This window comes from Sylvia atricapilla, chromosome 1 (assembly GCF_009819655.1).
Source record: "Sylvia atricapilla isolate bSylAtr1 chromosome 1, bSylAtr1.pri, whole genome shotgun sequence".
NCBI classification, from domain to species: Eukaryota; Metazoa; Chordata; class Aves; order Passeriformes; family Sylviidae; genus Sylvia; species Sylvia atricapilla.
In genome coordinates, this window is record NC_089140.1 from 130,876,595 (window position 1) to 130,899,709 (window position 23,115).

General features: G+C 41.6%; 1 protein-coding gene across 1 annotated transcript in view; it reads right to left on the reverse strand.

The window, feature by feature from the left end:
* Positions 1–19,979: 19,979 nt before the first annotated feature.
* Positions 19,980–23,115, reverse strand: part of NIPAL2 (NIPA like domain containing 2) — a 51,330-nt gene continuing 48,194 nt past the window's right edge. The window contains exons 10-11 of the mRNA XM_066333955.1: positions 22,598–22,692; positions 19,980–22,283 (exon numbers count right to left, since the gene is read on the reverse strand). Of these exons, the coding sequence (XP_066190052.1) occupies positions 22,189–22,283; positions 22,598–22,692 (190 nt within the window). The 3' untranslated portion in view covers positions 19,980–22,188. The remainder of the gene's footprint in view (positions 22,284–22,597; positions 22,693–23,115) is intronic.

Genomic DNA, 23,115 nt, shown 5'->3' on the forward strand with positions numbered 1-23,115 from the left:
CAGCACAGGTTGGATTGCAGCTCCCTGAGAAACCGTGCTGAATGGCTCCTCACTGCTCACCTTTGATGCACCTGATAAAGCAATCATGGTCCCAGAAAGGTCCTGGGAAGCATCTGTAGGAAGGCCAGCAGATGGCCCCAGAGGAAAGAGCTTGGTGCTGGCAGGGCTGGGATTCACACGCTCCTGGCGTGTGACTGAGTGCTGCAGCCTGTAGGTATGTGTGAATAAGGAGCCCCTTAAACTTTACAGCCTGGCTGCTCTGATCAAGTTCTCTCACGGTATTAATCCTGGATTTGATGAACCTTTTGAATTGCAAGCCCGATTGAAATATTTCTAGGATCACAGTTTCCAGAGCTGTGCTTCACGGGAAGAAAGGAGGGGAGGTGATGTTTATGTGGTTTTTTCCCTCATCACCTCTCTCATCTTTTTAATACATACATATTTTCTTGCCTCAAAAGACCTGGCTTGTATGTGAGAAAAAAAGAAAGAAAAAATGTATGAAAGAAAGAAAGCCCCCAGCCAAGCTATCATTTTTTCTTTTCTGCTTGTAGATCTTTTGTTCACTGAGTCTTTCCCAGGTTTTTATTTTTTAAAAAAACATCTGGAGTCTTTCCTTTTTTTTTTTTTTTTTTTTTTTTTCCCCTTTTGGTGATTTCTGCCAGGTTTTCATTTTGACACTTCCTGTTACTTTTCTTTGATTTCCATTCTGTATTTTTGATTTATGGTCCTTGTCTCTGGTGAGCCAGTGAACAGAAACTGGAACCCAAGCGCATCCTGTTCTGTATATCTTGTAATATTGTTACACAGTTGTTTTCCTGTAAGTCAATGATTTATGCCTTAAGACTTCACTCCTTGTAAAATACACTGCAAACCAGATAAGTTAAAAATGCTCAAAACTCTCAGCCAAAATTTGTCAGAAAAGTACTGTGACTTTATGTAGCTGCAAGGAAATTTTTATCTGTGGTTGTGATTTCCAGATTCCGGGTGTCTCAAGGGTGATTTAGTCATAAAAACCATGTCAACACCGGATAATCAAACTGTGGATAATTAAACCTGTGTTATCTGTGCATCAGCTGTACAGTATGTCTGTGCTCATCATGTTGAATCAGGTGTAGTTTACAGCACACATCTGCTCTTATTGCAGTTGCTACACTTTGGTTAACTACCCCAGAGCATCTGGAACAGCTCCTGTGGGCTGTAATACATGAGCATTTTTGGGAACCTAAGAAGGTCTGGCCTAGTGAAAGCAGCTCTCACAAGCTCTCCAGCTCCCATGCTATCCTCCAGATAACTTTCTCAAAATGGATGCCAGCACAAACCCTTAGCTCTCGTTCTGTGCTTGGCAAGAGCTTTTAGAAGCTAAAATGAGGCACAGAAGGCAATTTTTGGCATTCTCTGTAGCACAGTGAAGAGGCTGAATGGTAGTACACTGCTCCTGTAGCTTTTTCTGTTGCTCCCTCAGAGCAGCTGTGTAAATGGTGCATTTGACTCACCTGGTGAAGGGTCTTCTCCCAGGCTGAATCATGACTTCCATGGCAGGCACCTGCTCTGCTGACAGGCACAGTGACTAATGGACCTGCACAGCTGAGAGGCTCCAAGATACACATTCTTTACCATTGCAAATCCAGAAAAGGAGGTTGCAGAGGAGGGTGGCGATTACTCTGTGGGATGAAGGGAGGTGGGACTGGGGCCAGGTTGTTGTGTGTTTGTTAAAGGCGTTCAGGGCAATCTGTTTAGCATCCTGTAGGTAATGGAAGAAGTGACCTGGCAGAAGGGCAGCTCGGGTTGTTGAAACAAATCTGGGAAAATAATTGACAGGGTGTCAGACTGCTTGATGGAGATAGAAGTCTTGGGGGATCATGGCATATCCAGACAAAGAGTTGTCAAATTTATCATGACAGTTTTCTTTCACTGCTCTAAATCTGGAAGAGCCAGATATGTCAAGCCTGATCCATTCTCATGTCCATGTGAGGTAGGTAGTAGGAACAGAGCTCGGGGGAGTAAACCAGATTTCTGAAGCACTAAGACTGAGAAAAGCAGAAAAGCAATAGCATTGTTCTGATTTCCAAGAATACAACATACAGAAAGTACCAACCCAAAATCCTGTGCTTCTAAATGATACTCTCAGAGGTCAGCAATGTAAACAGCACCCACAATTTACCTCTTGCAAATTCAAGTCAGCTGTACTAGAGTTCTTTGCAGACACTGGTCTCGTCAAATCCCTGCAAGAGCAAGTAGAACTGTGCGGAATAATGAGAATTCAGAAAGGATAGGGGATATGGGCTGAAACCATTTTATGGCAGCTTTGAAAGAGTCAGCTTGACACTGTTCAAAATAATGAGTTCAAGGTAGTTTGCGAAGTAAGCGGAGTGACAAAAGACAAAACACTGCTTTTATTTATTGCATTGGGTCTCTTGAAGAAATTCAATTTCTTCTACAGTAGCATTCCTGCACAGAATGATTTTTTAAAAAACATTTTTTTAAAGATGTACACTCAAAGATGTGTGTAACATCTACCAGCATCAGCTTGCTTGGTACTTTCTAATTGTCTTTTTGTCATGGGCTTATGGCAGTGCTGCTATTCTGACAGCTAAGTCAAATTCTTAAGAAGCAAAATCAAAAAGACATTCAGGACACCACAAGAGTAAAGCAGAGAATGAAAAAGCAGTCTGAAGGAAAAGAGTGACTCAAATATGTGAGGATTTTCTACAACTTTCCAGAAAGGATGGTGCAATTCAGAATTTCATTTCATCTCAAAATCAAATAAATAGCCAGGATGAGAAAGCTGTTTCAGCTAAGTCCTTCTCTCAGCATCATGTTCTCAGCCCAGAAACCTTTTTTAAAAAAAGATCAAAGTGGTTGTGGTGGATGGGAGAGCTCGAGAACCTGCAAACCCATGTGTCCATCAAACTCTCTCACATATCACTTCTCTTCTGGATTTTCTCTCTTTTTTCATATTAGGTAATATTAAAGGCTTTTTTTGTTGTTGTTGTTGTTGTTGTTGTTGATGTTGTTGGGGTTTTTTGTTGGGTTTTTTGTTTGTTTAGTTGGTTGGCTGGTTCTCTGTCTTTAACAAAAGGACGAAACAAAAAAAATGTGGACAGGCAAAACCTGAGTTACCTAGTGCTTTATTACTCAGAAATTACTTTAAATGCCATCTCAGGAGTGAGCCCTTTCCTCCTACCCACTAGAGACACCTCTGTTGTTTTAACTGTGGCTCTAGTGATGAATCCTGTGTGTCTACAGTTGTAATTATTTATAAATACCATACATATACCTCTAAAAATCTTACCTGGGTTGTATCAGATGTCATCCAAGAAAGCTTCATCCCAGGGCCAAAGCCAGTTGCTCAGAATGAGTTGGATTGGGTGGGGAAGAGGGATCATACACATCAAAGTCTGTCACTGTTCCTCAGCATTGAAAAAAATCCAGAGTGCATGCACAGAAAAACAAACCATAAATCTGCAATTAAAAATACTCCTTTCAGATGGGCAGCTGCTTAATGCAATGATTTTTGAGGGTTTTTTTAAGATACATGTGGAAGTAGTTTTGGTACAGATCAGCAGGGATTAAAGGGTTAAAAATAGATAATTTATTTCTCTGAAGAAGAGAGTCTTACAGGAATCAATTGCATCCAGGTTTTCTGAATATTTTTTGCAATGCAATAATTCTTTTAAATTAGTTGGCAAATACATGAAGGGGGTTCCAAATGAAGGCACAAAAATTTATGAAATTGGTTGAGAACTGTAACCAGTTTTTGTTTTGTCAAATAGAAGCAGATGGAAATGAGCATTAGTACTTAGTAGGCTGAGTATCCTGTCTTAAAAAAGGATTAATTGTAGTTTCCCTTAGTCTTTTTGGGGCTTTCACTGAGCTACTATATTTTGAGGCATTAATTATTTGTATTTATTAGAGTTAATTATTAAAAAATGGGTGTATTTTCTGTTGGTGTCTTGAAGAACTTACTTTTATGCCAATAGGCAGCACACAATGGCCCAGCTTCTAAAATGGCAAGCCCAAATCTATAGATTTCTGTGTCCCTTGAAGTTTCCCCACAGCTGATGCTGGGACAGAGGAGGTTTATGGGGTGTTGCAGGTGTCCAGCAGCAGCGAGTGGGACACACACTGGAGCCTGAGAAAACAACCTCAGCAGAAGTTACTCTTGGAGCAGTGTGACAGCACCCTCTGTCAAAAGCTGTGGAAGCCAGTCCTTCCCATACAACACTCTAGAGTCCTTTGATGTTGGAAAAGGAAGCGTAAGGCTAACGAATAGCTCAGAGATCCTGATCCTGCCATTCTGTGTTAATTTGGGGGGGAGAACCCTCTAAAAGAAGCTTTCCTTTTTTAGGATAGTAGAAGATTAGTTTTATTCCTTTTTGGATTATCCAACGAAAGCAGAAATATCCAGAAAATAGCAATTCCTTTTTACCTGAAGGCCTATTTGTGGTGTCATAGGCAACCAACCCCTTTTTGTGGTACAACCTGCTGGTGTGAAGCCAGAGCTCGCCGATGTTCCAAGATGTTGTTGTGCAACTGTTTGCACATGGGAAAATACACGACACACAAGGTAAGGGGCTTCCTAATGAACAGATTTTAAATCTCCGTTTCCCTTGGAGCAAATAATTTTTTTGACTGCCTGGGGAGCAGAAGAGGCTTCACACATCTTTAAAATCATAGAAAACATGGAGTGGTTAGGTTTGGAAGGGACCTTAAAGATTGACTAGTTCCAACCCCCTGCCATGGGCAAGGACACCTCCCATTAGACCAGGATGCTCAAAGCCCCATCCAGCCTGGCTCCCCACATGAGTTTGTACTCTGTGTCCTCACCATTTGGTGTGGAATGGTTCATTGACAATTTTCCTGTAGAAGTGTAAAGACCACAGAAGAGGGAATGGCTACTTCTATGCTGAATGTGTCTTAAATTCTGCTTTGGTCCTATTCTGAGTATATCTTGGCCTTTATTTTGAAATTTTTTTTTTTTTTTAATTGAGATTTCCTTCTGTAAAAGACCATCAAAAGCTGAAAGATTGTTGTCCCACAGTACCAGAGGGGGAATGCTGTTAGTTTGGCCAAACAGCTATCAAAAATACTCAGGAAATACGACGTTATTTTTTTTCCTTCAAGTGTTTTCTGCAGTCAAGATCCCAGGCTATTAGATTAACTCCAGGGACTAGAAAGACAATAACTTGAACTATAAGTCCCAGGACAGTAGCCAGGTTTCATGTCTTAAGGGATGGGAACAAAACACCCCACCAAAAATAATAACTTCCTTTCACCACTGAAAATAGTGAACTCCACATGTCAGCTGAATTTCAGAGTCTATTAAGCAGTAAAAGAGGTCACTTCTTCTATCTGCAAGGTCATGAAATTGATGACCATTAAAACTTGATTCTTATCCATATCCATTTATAAAATTAATTTGCGTCTTTTCAAGAACATAAATTACTCTATAGGGACCCAGACTTGGAGAAAAACATAGGCTTCCTCCTTTTTAGTCCTCAAAATACTAAGACCACTGAGTATTGAAAAATATTAAAAGCTTCAGCCAATCTCCTTACTGAAGCTTGAGTCTCCTTCTCAAACAGGAGTTTCTGACCTCACAGACAGGACATACCTTTATTCCATAATATCAAATTGTAAAACAACCTTAATAGATTGTCCTTCAAACTTTGATTTCTGTTACTAAAATTTCCTTTGGTATAAGACCTGTCTTCTTTCATAGACTGCTGTAGGCATCCTTCTATTAACTGAGCCTTCTGCTGTATGTACCTTCATTTTTTGTCACAATAAATTTTTTTCAAGGGGAAAACACTATGGAAAAGAATGAAAAGCAGATACTTTTTATAAGCTTTTAGACATCCCGGTATTTTTCCCCAAATATGAAGCAATATATCTTACAGGAGGTTCCACTGAAGTACGGGTTTTCCAATAAATTAAAATATTCATTATAATAAAAAATACAAATATTTTAATAAGTTTTCTGTTTCCACTTTCAATCCCTGAAAAACACTTGGATAAACTGGCAGACCATTTCTCTTCCCCAAGTCTCTTTTGTGCTCCAGCATGGACTCGGAATTGATTCCTTTCCTCTAAAGAATAAAACCATCAATCTCTATATCCTGCCACTTCAAATTCAAGCCGAATGCTGAAGAGAAAAAAAAGTGATTGGCAGAGCTTGGAGTGGGAGCCAGGAGTGCCAGCTCATCCAGCAGAAAATTTCATGTGAAACAATTCCTAGTCCAAGGAAACCAGACCAAAACTCTCACTTAAACATCCATCATTGATGGAAACAAAAGCTGTCGTGTTTCTGAGTATGTTCCAACTTAATGAAGGGACAAGGAAAAACAGAGGAACCCCCAGCTGTGACAGCACATATGAACAACATCTCTTCATGAGGGAAATAAAGCACAGAATTAAAATTTATGGCTTCCCAGTAGCATTACATACCCTGGGAACAGTGAATGTTTTGTTCCTTCCCAAAATGACAAGTGTTATGATCATAAAATCAAACTCAACTGGAGTAGCAAATTGATTCTAGACTATCTAGTTCTTGCAGGCTATGTCATGCCGAGTGGAGCTGATGGTTGGTTGCCTAGGGTAGCAAAATATTAGGAATAACAGTATTTAGTGGCTGCTCCTTATGAGCGTGCCTCCAAGAGGGGAGGAGGTGTGTTCATGTGTTAGTTACTGTGCTTAGCACAGCAGAAACCCTAGAACTGAGTCAGTCCTTAGTGTTGCCTTTCTAGCCAACTTTCCAACAGCAATGAACTAATAGCATTTCCAAAGGTTAACATTTCTGTAACTTTGCCAAATGGTAGGGTCATGCCCTGTTTTTCTGCTTAATAACACTTCCCTCATTTTTTTTTTTTCTCATGACCTTTTCCCCACTATTTGCCACCATCCATTCTGGCCCTTTCCCATATTGCTACAGACCTCTAACATACTTCAGTATTTGTGTTTTGCTCTGTCTGCAAGGAAGGGCTGCAGAGCCGCTGTAGCAGTAACGACTCCGCCTAAATCGTAGCTGCTAACCATGCAACAAACAAGGCAGGTCTGGAACTACTTCTTAACAATGTTTTTCACGAGTATAATGTTTTAATCTTTTTCCCTTGGATGTTACATGCTATTCCTGATACAGCTGATGTGATGCCCCAGAGGCCCTAAAGAGATTTTGGCTTCTGTGCCTCTGGGCCATCTCCTGTATCAATAATGTCAGTAGCACAAAATGCACTGAGGACAGATAAGGTATTTACTGAGTAGACATACCACTCTTAACCAAAAATAGTAAGAGATAATCCCTGTGCAAACATGGCACTCTTCTGTGAAGGACTCTGAAAAGATGAGCAGTATTTACTGTACCCTTGTGTGGGTTACTGGGCTCTATTATTCCCTAGTTCTCAAAGAAATTGATCTTCAGAACTAAATCCACTGTGACCATGTTCTCTAGTTAGATATCCAACTTGTTTGCTTTTTTAGAGCAAGGTGCATTTTTTGTAGCCCAACAGCATCTGCAGGTGGCACAGCAGAACTCAGACAGTGAGCAGGGGACAGCCCACAAGCTTTGTCCAAACTCTCATCAGCAGCCAGCAAACAGCTAAACATTGCTCTCATCTGCAACCTCAGCAAACAACTAAGGCTGAAGCTTGAAGAGGAGACCTTTACTAACGATTTTGTCATAGCAAGAGCTCACCCTGAGCATAGAGTTTGTCCTCTCCAGACCCTCAGCTTCCTCAGCCTGTTTATTTCATGAGACCATGGTCCTGCATGTGGTGTTTGCTACACAGAAATGTACTAGGTGCAGGCTTAATGAGTGACTCAGTAACACCTAATCTCAGAGGGTCCTTAGGAGATATCCAAATTCTTGAAACAACCCAATTAACAACAGAATTTTCATCCAGGACCTGGTCCTGCGTTGCATTCCATGCACATACTTCCATAGCAAATGCCACTGCCTGAAACTGCCTTCTGCTTGAAGTACTGCTTGGACTGTAGGGGAAGGCAGGGAAAGGTCTGAGTATTTTTTTTAATGAGGAGAGGTTTTTTTTCCTCCACTTCTTGCTCATGCAATAATGGCTGAACTTTGCTTCCTTTCTTCTTGTGAATGAAATGTTTCAAAATACACAAAACGACCGAGTTACAGGCAACCAAAATGCTGAAAAATCTGGAATCAGGAAGTGGTGGTTTCTTCAGGTTAGGGACTAAAAGTGAGGTTTCAACCAAAGTCCTTTCACCATGATGGCCTCTGTTCTGACCCTAGGTTTTAGTGTAAACCATTGCCTAAGTAAGTTGCATGAAGCCAATATGAAGTAAAGCAATAGGAGAAGGATATGTTGGCAAAGAAAAGGGTATTTTGGATATCCCAGTGGTAGGGTGGTCCACAGAAAATGCAGGAGGGGCAAAGGAGTTGTAGAGCATGATCATCCATAGGTGCTAATGGATGGAGGGATCAAAAGGGAGAAACAAACTGAGAGGCTAAAGGTACTGGGTGTGAGGAGGGACTGTGACACAGCTGGCACAGGATGTGCCTCTGGGACCGGGGGGATGTGTCAGAGGAAGGAGGTCCCTGCCCAGCTCCTCCCAGGGCCGTCCCAGCTGACCTGGCCCCAGGCCCACCTGGTGATGCTCACAGCCTGCCCCCGCTCCCCCCACTGCGCATCAGCTCCTCACCAAAGACAACAATTCTTCAGTTGCTTTTCAAACTCAGACTTGGGACTTGTATTTTAGCTTGAAGATAAACATTTTGAAAGCTGTCTTCTTTCTCACAGTGCCGGCACAAAGTTGTTTTTAATTATCTTAGGAAAGCTTTCCTCAGCCAGGCAAATTTGTTCACTGTTTGTCTTGTGGAGCTGGCCTATAAACCAGCTTTTAGGGATTTATTGTATAACATTATCAAGAAAGCAATCTTTGAAAAAAACTGAAATCACTTACAACAACACTTTTCTCTTCTTTGCGAATGGCTTCATAGAAGCCAAATTATCAAAGCTGACCACCCAAACTTGCTGGACAATGCTTACTCCAAATGAAAATATTTTAGTCATGTTTTAATCCTAAAATGTTTTAAGTGGTGATTCAGGCAAGAAAAATAAAGTTTTTCCTGTAGGGGAGAAACAAGAGTTCATTTTTCAGAATTACATATTTAGGAGTCAGCAAAGCATGGTAAATGCAGGGACATGTAAGTCCTGCTCTTCGATAGATTTGAGTTGTTCTACACACACACACACACTCATACTCTTATTTAAAGAGAGAAAGCAATGGGCAGAGAGGAGAGCCCATTGTTATTCAAACTCCAAATTTTATTATTCAAACTCCAAGTTTTATTACTGTCTTTTTCTGTACAGACTCTGAACCATGTGAGTGTTGATTGTTGACTTTTTGAGAATTACCTTTGAAAATTTTGACATTCACAATAAATGTGCTACTCATTTAGAGGAATTTGGTTATCTCAGACTGTAACAAATACTTAATTTTCTTTTTTTTCCTCTGACATATTTCTGTGTAATCCTTTTTTGACCTAATGCCAGTATTTTTCAGATGACTCTAATTTTATTGCTTTCCTACAGATGAAAGAAAAAGACATGTCTTTCTTAAGTGCTCCTCAAAAAGAACAGAAAAGCAGGACTGTTGAAAGTAGAGGAGATTTCAATATTTACATTTTATTACTATTTGAAAGAAAATTTGATGGAGGAGAGAGTTCTGCTTTTAGTCAGAACATCCTTATATGTCTCATTTCTGAAGCACCTCTTCTGCACTAAGAAAATCTTGCCAGACTCTTAAAAGACTACTCCTCAATCTAGAAAAATAAAGAAACCCATTGGAAGCCTGGCTCTTTTCATGGATCCGTACATTTACTGTCCTAATCATCTAGAGCCCCTCCACCTTTTTTCCTTGGGATGGTCTTACATTTGTGACTGCTGATGAGACTGCCCTTAAAATCTACACTCCCTCTCAGCTCCTGCATGTTTTGATCATCACTGACATCAGTCAGAACATATAAGGTATTGACTATATCAGCTCTGATTTTATACTCTGCTCCATGGGAATACCCAGGAGATCCTTGCTCTTTGACTTTCCACAAATGTTTACAGCAGACCAGCATGGTTGTGTTTGCACTGAGTTTAAACATTTCCTTCCCTATGACAACAATTAGAGTGCTATTTTCTCTTCTGCTGTAAGTTAAAGCTGTGGATAACAATGGAGAGGTCTAACCATGCCCTACTGTCCAAGCATTCCTTGATCAACCTGGCAGCTTTAGGGAGCAATGCAGTTGTGCTCACAGATGTTATTGTGTCCCTGCCCTGGGAGAGCATTTCTCCACGTGTTTTCTGTGCACCACTCCTTTCTGCAAGACTTCAGAGAATGGTTTCTGAGATAACTAAAACAAAGCAACTCTCCCCACTATTTTCCCCATCCTAAAACTGCCCCAACTCTCACACACATGTTGTCACAACTTCCAAAGGGCAGCCTGATCTTCAGTTGATTATTCGTGAAAAATGCTGCATTAATACTGCTCAAACAATCTGCAGCTTAATCCTCAAAAAAATTAGTGAAACTTTGGGTTAAGGAGCAAGGAGAAGACTGCTTTGGAGAAGTCTGTCCACTACTTCATTTATTTGTGAAGACACAAAATACTGCCTAATGTGTTGTCTGTACTCTTTAGAGTCAATGACAGATTGTTGTACCAGGCTTCCACCAGGTGCTTAATACTCATGAATGAAGCATACTAGATGCAGCAGTACTACTAATAAAACCAGCAGGTTAATATTAATTTATTGCACTCTTTTTGTCTTTTTTTGGACATCACCTCAGATGTTGCTGAAGCCCTTACTAACACTGTTCCGGTAGGCCAGGTTGGCCTTTCCAATATAGACATCACTCCTGGAGTATCTCAGCTACCACGTAGTGTCTGGTGAAATGCACGTCTTTTCCTTTCCTCACAGCTCCGCTCTAAAGAGAAGAGGTGGCCATTGCTATAGGCAGAAGTTCACATAGCAGCTTTGTGGCTGCAGAAAGCCAAGGCTGAGTCTAACAGCTCCATCAGTGTGTGGAGCACAGTGGAGTGACCTCCTCATCAAGGGCTCCTGTGCCATTGCATATAAACACATCATCCAGTTTGCAGGCTCCATTCTACGACTAGTTAGGTATCTCGCTCCTGGTGTTTCAACTGTAAAGCTTATTGGACCCTTCTTCCACTGCTTCCTTCTTCCAGAACTTGCTAGAAACTTTGTAATTCCTGATATATTTTATGGCATATATTAACCAATTTATTCTTCTGTTCATGCTGCTGTGGCGTCCCACTTTAAGGGAAAGGCAGCACTCAAGATTCCTAGATGCCCGTGTTCTAAAAGGAACAACAAAAGTCAGAGGGTCCACAAAAGCTTATGAAGTTTTACTAGTAATTATATATTTGGCACAGAAATACCTCTGTTGCTCCCAGTTAGTCTAGTATGTGCCCACTGTGGTGGATTTTGAATACGGGGGAGGGTGAAAGAGAAGAGGGAGAGAAAGAGATTAAAGTGAGGGAGAGGAAAGAAGAAAGAGAGAGAGAAGAAGGAAGGAGGAAGGAAGGAAGGATGGATCATCAGTCCTAGTTTTCAGAGTTGGTCCAGCTGATGGATTGTCCAGGGGGTGCCTTTTTATAGACAATTTTTCCTGCCCTGAACCTAAATTTATTGTGTTTATGCAAATTAGTAATTGTGAGCAGTCTGTTCTTTCTGACCTTTCTGGAATTGAGACAGAGTGCTTTAGGGGCACACTGGTGTTCATCCACTTCTACTGGATTGAACTTTGGTTGACACTCCATGCCCACTTCTCAACCTCATTCCTGCTTGCACTCTACTGTGCTTTCCAAGAGCCAGATCAAGAACATTTATCTCAGAGGAGTGCTGCCCTTCCTCTGTATGCCACCCTTTTCCAGATACATCTTTGTTCTTTCTCACAGCCGTGGTTATTACCAACAATCCCAACAAATTATCTGGCTATCAGTGTTTGAGACATACAGATTATCCTCTTAACTTCTGGCTTCTACAGCTGCCTTTTATCTAAGTGAATGATTTGTACACCCATGGGCCCTACTCAGATGCCTCTGAGCACTCAAAAAACCTGCATATGACGCTGACCCAGAAGGATTCAGGGCAACACTGTAAGTGGAAGATGTCAAGTACAAATGTGTGCAGAGGACTCAGCCTGGTGCCCTGACTGCTGACAGCTCTGTTGCCTCTTTCATCACCAGGGACACGGCAATACCCCAAAGTCCTGCTGTGAAAAGCAAATGGAGGGCATAGGGAAGAGTCAACAGGAGTAGTTGCTCCAGAAAGGAGGAAGGCAGGTTTTAGAGTTGTACTTAATCTGATTTCAATGTTTTGGAAAAGGGAACCAGAAGATTGCCCTACCCAAAAGCAGCCAGGAATGCAAGAGTCTCTTACCTGTACTGGGACACAATATTTTGTGACTGCAGGCTCGAGTTAAGAGTCTGAATGCTTCCCAGTAACCTCCCAGCTAACCTCAGCAGTTTGGTTATTAGCTATTAAACAGCTGAAATAAAGCACAGGGACTCTGGTATCTGCTGTGGCTTCTGCAGTCTGAGAGTACAAACATTTGCTGAAACAGAGTTAGGACCACTCCTGTAATTTTTTGGACTCTGTTCTTGTAGTTTGATGTTGAGATAACCTTAACCAATGCTTTAGTGAAGTGCATGTTGCACATTTTACCCTGTTTCATGCAGCCCAACTGCCACCTCACTCTGCCAGTGGCCTGGTGTGTTTAAGGCCACCATTTAGCATAACAAAATGCTAAATAACATAGCCCTGAGTTTTGGCCAGATAAACATGATACATTTTTAAGGTATGATTTTGTTTTGGCCAATAGTTAATGACATGTTTAAAAATGTGATACTATTTTGCATTAGAAAACTTATTTATACATCATAGATAGCTAATTTTACTGAGTTTTAAGGATATTTACTGCATGTTGCACAACTTCAGTTCTAAGAAAGAAATAATAAAAAGCTGCACTCTGAGCATTGAGAGGCATGGAACGTGGCACTAACAAACACATGATAGGGTGGGTAAAATGAAATATTGATCAGTGTCACATAAGTATGCTGTTAACCACACATACCCACAAACATCTTTTCTCTCCAATAACACACATTGCAAGAAGAAAAATGTCCTGATTTTGGGCACAGTTGCAGCACTGCTTTGTTCTCTGCTATAAGATCACATTTTGAGCTGATCAAAAAAGTGCCAATTTTTCCCATCTGAGAGGAAATTTTTCACATGAGGACTTTACCTCAGAGTGCCACTGATGGTTGTTTATAGTCAGTGAATTTAACAGGATGGTTTAACTTCAGTGAAGAAGGCAGTGAAAACTTTATTTCTCAGCTAAACAACAGCACTGTATTTAATTTCTCTTTGACACAGAAGGAAAGAAGCATCTTTCGCTGATAGTGATATGAAGTGCTGCCACAGCACCCTCCAGACAGCTGCAGCAGAGTCAAGGCTGAGCAGAAGTCTTCCCAATAGTCTGGTTCTTCCAGCTCCTGAAGACACTGCTAACAGTCTTCAATTCAGACTGGGAAAGGATTTCAACTTGTACTTCTAAACTTCACATCAATGTTTTGGCCTGGAGCAGTGTGTACCCTGACCTCACTTAGGCCACAGAAAGCCATTTGTTTTGTAAAGTGCTGCATCCTTTGAAGCCGTGCCCACCTCTTGGGCCCAGGGCTGCAGGGCACCCTCCCCTTGCAGCTGGTGGATGGGTGATGGATGCAGCCTTCATCTGCTTTGAGCAGTGATGGAGATGAGCAGAGGTTCCCCTCCATGGACAGTTATGGCCATGAGAGGCTGCTCAGCATGTGCAGTCTTAGGGTGCTGGCAGAGCTCTGCAGCATGATGGCAAGCAGCTTGGGGGAAATGCCATTTTTTACTCAGCACATTCTTTGCAAAACTGCAGTTTGTCTGTGCTGTAAGTGTTTAGAAAATGTTGTGTCTGGGAAGTACATGTCAGGGATGCTTCTGAAATTAAAGTAAGTACTTGTTTGACATAAGTGGGAAACATGAAAGACTCAGCTCAGTTAAGCATGTGCAGCATCAGACACTGAATCAGGGAAGAGGGGCTGATGTTCAGATTGCATCTAGACAAAATTACCCAAAGACTTCTCTCCTTTCCCTGCCCTTTCATGGGTGCCCTTCTGGGTTCCCAAATGAAGGCTTTGCTGACTACATCTAGAGATTAAGGGAGCTCAATAGACAGGAAAGTAAGAGTGTATTTATCCCTGGCAAAGCCTGCCTTTTTCTAGTTTGGATGGAAAAGAAGACGAAAGTCCATGGAGCACTTGAGTGAACAACAAATGGCATACGAACAAATGCAGCGAAAGGGAATGCCAAGGTTGTCATCCCCCATCAGCAGTTTGGATGAGTTTCCTCCTCGGAGCAGCACGGGGGAGGCTGTGGGCCCTCGTGCAGGAAGCAGGTGGTTTGCTTTACCCAGAGCCATGTGTAATGGCCGGGGAGCCGCGCGCCGGCCAAGCTGCGGCAGATGGGCTGCAGCTCGCTCCGCTCAAGGATATTTTTCATGTTATGTGTGGAAAAGAGCAGTAACCCTTGTTTGTTATATGAGGCCTTGTAGGATTTTATTTGGAAAAAAGCCATTTCTGAGATTAAAAAAAAAAGCCATTAAAAATGTGAGTCACTGTAATCACTTTTAAAGTGCTCTGACAGGGCCTTTTACTTGCGAAGACTTTACTATTAAAATAAACTTTTTTCTAAAATGAAAAACTCTACCACAAATTATCTCAGGCTAATTGAGGTGACATTAGGGATCTCTTCATTTGAAATTACCAAGAAAAACCACCCGAAACACCTCAGAGCACTGGATCCAAACTATTCACTGTGTAAAGCTGCCAGCAAAATAGCTATGTCTGTTCTGTGGCTTAACATAGCACCTTGGGTTGTAAAAGCACCACAATATTCCCTCCACGGCAAATGTATTTCAAATCCTATATCCCCAAAAGGGCTGGGGGACACTCATTCCTGGTTCAGAGGGAGGCAGGATCTGAAGCACAGGGTCCAGCCAGGAGCTGGACCCTGTGGGGTGCCTTGGGAACCTCAGGGTGGGGAGATCCACAGCCTGAGTAAATAAATGGCTGGTCACCTGAATGGTGATCCAAAGATGCCAGGGCTGGTATGCACATGTTGCTGCTCTTTGGGTTTGGATGTCCCAGTCAGCGTTGCCAGATGCTTGTGTCCTTTTGGAGGGAAGATGACCAAAGTGCTGCTTTCAGAACACTGGCTCACTGTGAGGCTCTGAGCAGTGGGGGAAAAAGAGAGCAGAAACTTTTCTGTCATAGGTTAGGATCTGTCAAATATCAGCATCTTTTCTCTCTGGCGTACTGTTGCCATCCTTGAGAAGAGACCAACTGACCCAAGGGCAGGGTCTTCCCACATCCAGGCACTCCTCCCAGAGCCTATTTACTTACCACACCTCAAACAGTCACTGAATTAGTCACCCTCCTCCCAAATCTGGGCTGAGCTCTCAAATCTCTCAGGTGCTGAAGCAAGGGCAGCTCTGGAACTGCCAGTTACCACCACACCTGTGTCAGACCCTGGGCCAGAGGCTTTCAGAGTCTCCTGCTGCGTTGGTCTTCCTGGACACTTTCTTCTGGGCAGGGGCATCTACTCTTTGGACCACCACCAAATTCAGCAATGAGTCAGAAATCAAATCACTGAAAATAACTGAGGCTGTTGCATCTCTGGGGGTGCAAAACAGCCAACAATAAATTGGCTTTGTCAAAACAAAGCATAGGAACCTCCCTGAGAGGTGGCAGGGCCGCAGCTGTGGGAAGTGGGGAAACCAGGCATCCAACCACAGCACACTGGGTCTCATCCTGGTCTGTGCTACTCCTTCAGTACTGCTACAATCTGATTTTTGCTTTGTGTTTGGCCAAATGCAGACACTGGGAAAATGGAGAGAAAGCAGAAAACTACCACAGAAAACAATTTGAAGGCTGACAAAAATATCTGATGGTGAGAGACTTAGAAGATTTGTCCTTAGCTTGGTGAAAAATCCATCATACTGTATTTTGCTAGAGGGACTTACCAAGTGCTTTAAACCACTGGCAAAAGGCAAATAGCTGCAAGCTAAACAAGTTAAAATAGACATAAGGCAGAGTTTAAAAGCAAACAATGACTCATTGCTAGTAAAAATTACTAATGGCATTGGTGGTTCCTCTACTTTAGTAGGACTAGTAGGAGAGGATGGGCTGTCTTCTGTAGATGGGTCAAAGGGTTCCTACAAGTGCTTGGAAGAGGTTGCCTGACTTGAATTGTAAAGGAGTCCGGGCCAGATGACATAAAGTTGCCTTCTTAAATCAACAACCTTCATTTTTCACAGTGCTGAATCAAGTTCTGCAACACATCCACGCACCCAGAATCCAGTCAGTATTGTCGGGACATGTTGTTAGTTAACTGTTAAATATTGTCAGGAAAAATAAACACATGGGTAACTGTGATGCTTAGTCATAGTAAATTATATTCCTCAGCTCTTTTGCACTGTAAAGCACAGAACAGCAGTTCCTGAAAAATCAACAGAAGGTCCAGTAGTTTGTTGTTGTATTCTATTGCTGTACAATGTGTTACCAGCCACGACCTTCAGTGACAGGTAAGAGCTGTTTCACGGGCAGCCTCTGTGCCACGCAAGCGTTCTCTCCTACTCTTGGCTGAGGGCACTGGAGAGCATTAGACAGCATAAAGCTCTGCACCTGGTACACATGCTATTGAAACTCAAGAAAAACTTCTAAAATTTTTTTCAAATGGACAGAAAACTCCTGATCTTGTGCTCATACTGCTCTGGATTTATGCCCACAAGCTATCAAATGGAAGACAAATGACAGTGCTGTTATTTCAAGCAGTTTAATGATTCTGGCAAAAGACCTGGCAGCAGACTCCAAAGATTTCATCTAGGCAAGGCAATGCCTATTCCAAGTGTGGAAATCTTCAACTGGAGAGCTGGCAAGAGCATGTTTGTGCTGGAGGCTTAAATCAATCATTTCTATTTTTCCCAAAGTGATTTAGGAAAGTACAGAAATTGGCTCCTTCATCAATGGCCATAGGCCACTTTTCATGTTTAAGGTATTAGTGCCATGGACTGGAGTGATATATTGCCTTCATGTAAAGCAGTCAGTGTTAGCAGCACCTGTTTAATCATTTCTTTACAGTAGCTGTAGTTTGAAAGCTGTCAACAAGTGCCTTGTTGACACTGTCAAAAAGGAGCTCAGGAGACCACTGTATATGACAGGTCCCCTAAAGTAATTTCTCTGTGTTCATGCAAAACTTTCCTGCCACCACGACACATTTCTGAGTCTGCTGCCCAACAGTGTCCCTCTCATTGCTACTTTGTGAACTGACACAGAGTCCCCCGGGACTGATGCCTGGGTCCATTAGAAACCAAAATACTGAAGGAGATTTGTGCCATGAAATGCACTTTGAAAGTCTTAGACAAGCTTTAGGGGCCTAACTGCAAAACTGCGATTTAGACTAAATAAAAAACCTACTCAGCAGCCATGTAATCCTTTACTTAGGTCTGGAGATTCCTGAGGTACTAATAATTCTGCTTCTGTGGATACCAAAACTGTCCATGCTTACTCTAGAAAGCAAAGGGAATGTAACCCAAGACTGCAGATTTACAACTTCCTTGTTGGGCCCTCTCTATAAATACTTCCCAGGTCAGGGGAATGTTCTGGCAGTACTGCATCTTCTTATCAGAGCAATCCTGTGTTGTATAGATATCACACTCTGATTTCCCTGTAGGAAAGACCCAGCAAGAGCTCTGCATGAAACACAGTACATGGCCAAGAGGCACTGATACGATGCTCAAAACATCCCATTTAGCGTGTCTCAAAAATATGTTTATGTGCAGCCTCACGGGCCAGGTTGGCTACATGTGCTCTGAACAGATGCAACACATGACAAGAAGACAAGGATCCTTCCTACATGGTCAGAAGTGCTAAATATGTAGTGATGTATTTGCCAGTGCTGCTTCCTTTTATGTTATAACTGAAGGGTTACATCAGCCAGGTGCTCGGGAGGTGCCTCTACAAATCCCCCAGCTTCAAAAGGTTGAAACATCTCTCATCTGCCAAAGGAATGTCATATGTCCTCTCCAGGCAGAGAATAGTCATCCTTCACTCCCAAACTGGTGGGAAATAAATAAAAAAACAAACTCCAAACTAGAACAACAACAAAATTATATGAAATCACTATTTATTCACTGATGTCCCTGACTCTATCCCAGAACCCAAAAACATTGCAAACTCACGATTTCTCAAACTCCTGAGAATTGAGAGAACTAAACATTTCTCTATCTTTTGCTCCTGAAGTGGTCTTGGTTTGCAAATCTTCCAGCTTGGCTAATTATGGTACTTAGCCTCTATCTCCTTTCAGCTAGTTGCTAACACAGTCCAGCTGATTTCCGTCAAAGGAATAAACAAACAAATTTGAACAAGAAAAATGTCAGGCCCCAGAGGACAGTAACAAAAGGGCATACTGACAGACAGCTCAGTCTAATCATCTGCACCCCGGTGTTACAAAAGGGAGCATTTTTCTCTGCAAGCAACCATCAATCCTGCACAAAGAGGTTTGGAAGGAGACATTGCATGGGTGAGAATAGTCTGAGTATAGAAGACGTTCAGTCCATTCCTCCAGCACTGTTTATACACCTTATTGCAAACAGCCACTGAAAAAAAAAAAAAATAGCCCTGAGAATCATTTATAGTCAGACATGTGTCCAGGCTTTTAGCTGACCTTGGGACACTGCTGGTTGCCACAAGCTGCCTATCACAGTCCCTCCTGGGATCACTCATCACTCAGTATACACAAGCCAGTGAGTCTGGCACTTAAAAGAGCTTCAGGAAGCTATCAGCTGCATTTGGGGCATGGTGATACAAGAGGAGTGATCTTAGCAGAATGCTTGCTATATAGAGAATTCCCTCAGAAGGAGAGAAATAATATTACAGTTCCCCTGAAGCAAGAGACGTCTTACTCCTTCTTCCCCTTTTCACATCAGTCTCATCACACGCTGCAGTCAGCCTGGCTGGGTCAGTTCAGAGCCACCCGAGCAAGGAGAAGGATGCAGATGCTTTCTGCAGGGTGAGTGAGCTGAACTGGCTACAGGAAGCCACAGGACCTCACAGCCAGGAAAAAGAGGATGAGCCTTTTGGTAGTGCTGATCCACTCAAGCAGCTTGCCAGGTGCATGAAACCACAGCTTCAAAGCACAGAAACTTAAACCTTTAAAAAGTTCAGCCTCTTTACTTTGGTTTTAGGTGACCAGTGCCCTTACATGCAAAATGTGTCTGCCAAAAGCGGGGCTGAAGTGAGTTGCAGGCAATCAGCCTGCCAGGTGAACACCAGGCCCCTCCCAAGGGCAAACAGACAAAACCAGTCCAAATTTTGTTCATTTTTTTGCCAGCTGAAACTGTTGGTAAATGCATCCTGATATTTTACAGCAGAAATTAAACAGTCTTGCTCTACTCCAGAGCTCCCATTTCCAGGCCCATGGCCAGTTAATACTTCATCTCTTGCTGCAGCGTGACCAGCAGTGGAACAAGCACTAAATGAGTCCTTCTGGTCCTGCTCTGTCAAAAATCCCAAGCTGGAGCCTGAGGGACCACGTGAGACATTGACTGCCTACCACACCTTCTCCTGGTTTGATTTTCCTGGTTTGCGGATCCCATGGAGGATCTGTTCAGGAAAATTCAGTCTGCAGGCAATAAGTTTTGCAGCTTATTATCTGCCTCACATTTCTGATGTCAGGAAAACCACTGCAAGAAAATAACTCATTAAGGAGAAGGGCTCCAGAGATGTTTTTTTTTGTTTTTTTATTCCAGTGCAAAGGCTTTTCCTTTAGCAGGCATTTATCTGTGGTATTTGCAACCTAAGTATGGCAAGCAAAATCTGAAAATAACATTGATTAGAAACTGTTTCTTGGTAGAGTAGCAATGAATTTTCATAACTGAGTTTTTCCAATCCTGAAATATATTAATTAGTTGGAATGTATTAACATCTCAAAGATCATGTCAAATCACAACTTTTAATTGCACAAAATTTCTACCAGTGTTTTGGTCCATAAATTATTTTGAAATCCACTAGTGTTAAAACAAAACATTTAAACCCTTCTAATTTTTAATAAACCCATAGAAAGAAAAAAAACCAAACCATGGTTCAAGAAGAAATACAGTAATTTAAAATAAATAACTTTTGCCACAGATTTTTACATTTGATTTCTTCCTTTAAAGAGGAAGTCCTACACCTGGTAACCTTTATTGGCTCCTGCAGCCCTCCTGAGCCATGGAAACAGATTTCAGAAAGATGCCCAAGGCCAATCATTTAAAAAAGCAACAATACAAAATCCTTCCACCCGTCCGTTTCCCAGGTCACAGAATGAAAACCTGTAGGCCTCCTATTTCCATCTTTAGCACATAGTCTCACTTGAGACTTAATAAGCAGCTTAAATTTGACTTGCAAAAGAAAGACAGGCATGTCCTTACTCCCTGGAGAAAGCCTGTAAAAGTCATGTGCTTTTTTCTTATTTTAATCTTTAGAAACTTGAACTCGAGATGCTAGGAAGGAAGGGAAAAGAAGGCCAAGCCAAGCAGTTGGTACAAGTAAGGTGCAGACACAGAGTCCTGTCTTGTGTCAGCTGGAAAAGACTCATATTGAAAAACAGCTTCACAAGTCCCCAAATGTTCCTGGGACACGGCTGCACACAAAATACTGCAGCTCTATGTGAGTTTTGCAGCATTTGAAATGAAACTGTCTTATGGATCTTCAGCTATACTTACCTTAAAATTAAACAAACAATGATTTGAGGAAAAAAACGTCACCTGAAACAAAATACACACAGTCCATATATGGCCCCTACCTATTACTGCCCCTACCCATTACTGCCAATCAATTCAATCCGAAAACAAGACATGAAAGTTTTTGAAGAGCACTTTCATTTGTTTATGCAGAGGATGTGACCAACCCCTGCTGTGCTGCCTGGGATGGATCAATACCATCACACAGGGATAAGTGCATCCATGATGAATGCCTAGAAGAAGCCTTTTTGATGGGACACTGGGATGGAGAGACAACAAGATGTCTCAAATCTGAACACAAATCCTGTACTGTCATTGTTCCCATCACTGCTGGCTCTTCAGTGTGGAGACACAACCATCTAATGAAGGGGAAAATGTACAGTTACCGTGACTCTTTGTGGTCCTGGTTTTTTGCAGCCTTTCCTCTGCAGAATTACCAGTGGTAACATGAGTTGCCCTACTTATTTAGGGGTCTTTTTCCAAGACATATCAAGAGAGAGACTCTGGCTACCCCGCTTCCTCTGAAGAACTATGCATTTTCTTCACTGAAACGTTCCTTTGCTGAAAACAGAAGCTGAAACTCAGACCAGACTATACCAACAGACCGTAGAGCCCAGCCCAGTCCAGTCCAGTGCACAGGACTCTTCTGGAAGGATGTAAAATGTCATTATAGTACCCCAGACCTGTCTTGCCTGGGCACCTCAAACATGTGCCCATGTGCCTATGTTTATGGCAAATACTATCTTCCCATTCCTTACACAAGTATTGATTTCCTTGGAAGGTAAGAGAATTAATTTGATGGTAGAAGATAATCAGGGTTGTTTTTCTACACACAAAAAATTATTTTTGTGTACCTATTTGTGTCTACTGCATACATGCTCACAGTTTTGACTCCTGAACAGGAAGGAAAAGGTTTTAAAATGGATTTTAAATAGCAGAATACATTGAAATCACTTACAAAAATTCTCATTTCTCACTTTTGTCTTTAAACATTTACACAGATATGAGAAGTTCCAAAGAGGAATTTTTATAACCCTGTTTTGTGCTCATTGCATTTAGAAGCAATTAAAGCTCTAAAAATGTCCTCAAGAGGCATTGATACTAGGAGAATATTCCATTTCATTAATGGTTATTTGGTTTTTGTTAAGGCTTCCTTTATCTTTAGAACACATTTGGTACCATCATGGGATAAATTAATTAGGATTAAATAATACTATGACTCATCAACATACAGAAGTTCAATGTATATTTGAATATGTTCAATAAAAAAGTGCTACTGATCCTTGTTCCAGTGGTGTTCCTCCTGTTAATTGGCTCATAAAGTGCTTTCTTCTTTCAGGTTTGCCTTTTCACCGAGTCATCTTCCTTATTCAGTGTGCCATAGCATGAACTGTGGGAATCTGGTTGTATTTTGCCAGTCAATTTTTGTCCTAAAGAAATATGGAGAGAGAAGGGAAAAACAACAACTCTGTAAAGAATTTTAATAAAACAAATTCCCCACCAATTCATCATTTAAACATTTTTTTGCTCCAGTAATCATTGTTTTCATTTGACTGGTTGTAACAATAGCTTGGAAAAACCCTGAAAAAAACCCTTTGAAAAATCTGTTGGGAACAGGAGTAGAAATTAAGGGAACAACATATTTACTAAATATGACAAGAGCACATTTGTGACTCAGTTCTTCTAGCTCACCCCATTATCTGATACCTCATTTAAACAGAGACAGGAAAAAAGCTCTACTTACCAGGAATATGTCCATAGTCAATGAAAGGAATGTGTAAATGCTTCTCTTTTTTATTTCTTGCAATTATAATCACACCAAGGGAAGATAGGAGACACCTGCAAAATAACAGTGGCACAGTATCATTAGAAACAGTTCACTACATCTGAGATGTGAATTTCTTTCCATGTTTTTTTTTCAAGGACTTCCAAACCCAAGTTGCTGAGTTTATAAAGAAACACTTCTTCTTGGCAGCTCTGTAAATTTATTTTGGGCTTCTTTCAGTCTAGTTTTTTGCCTCTTGAAGCTTTATTATCAGTTCCAAAGGCTCCACAGCCAAAATTACAGTTCCAGCAATATATACCTAATCAGATGCCTGTAAGTGTGAGACCTCAGCATTTGAATCCCTGAGCAAATCTTCACAGATCATCCAAGCTAGCATTCTAGCACGTGCAATTTCATTAACAACTCAGTCGTGCTGCGGACAATCGACATCTCTGTTGTTTTTCTCATTTGATTGTGCGTCTCAGGGGCAGGCTGTA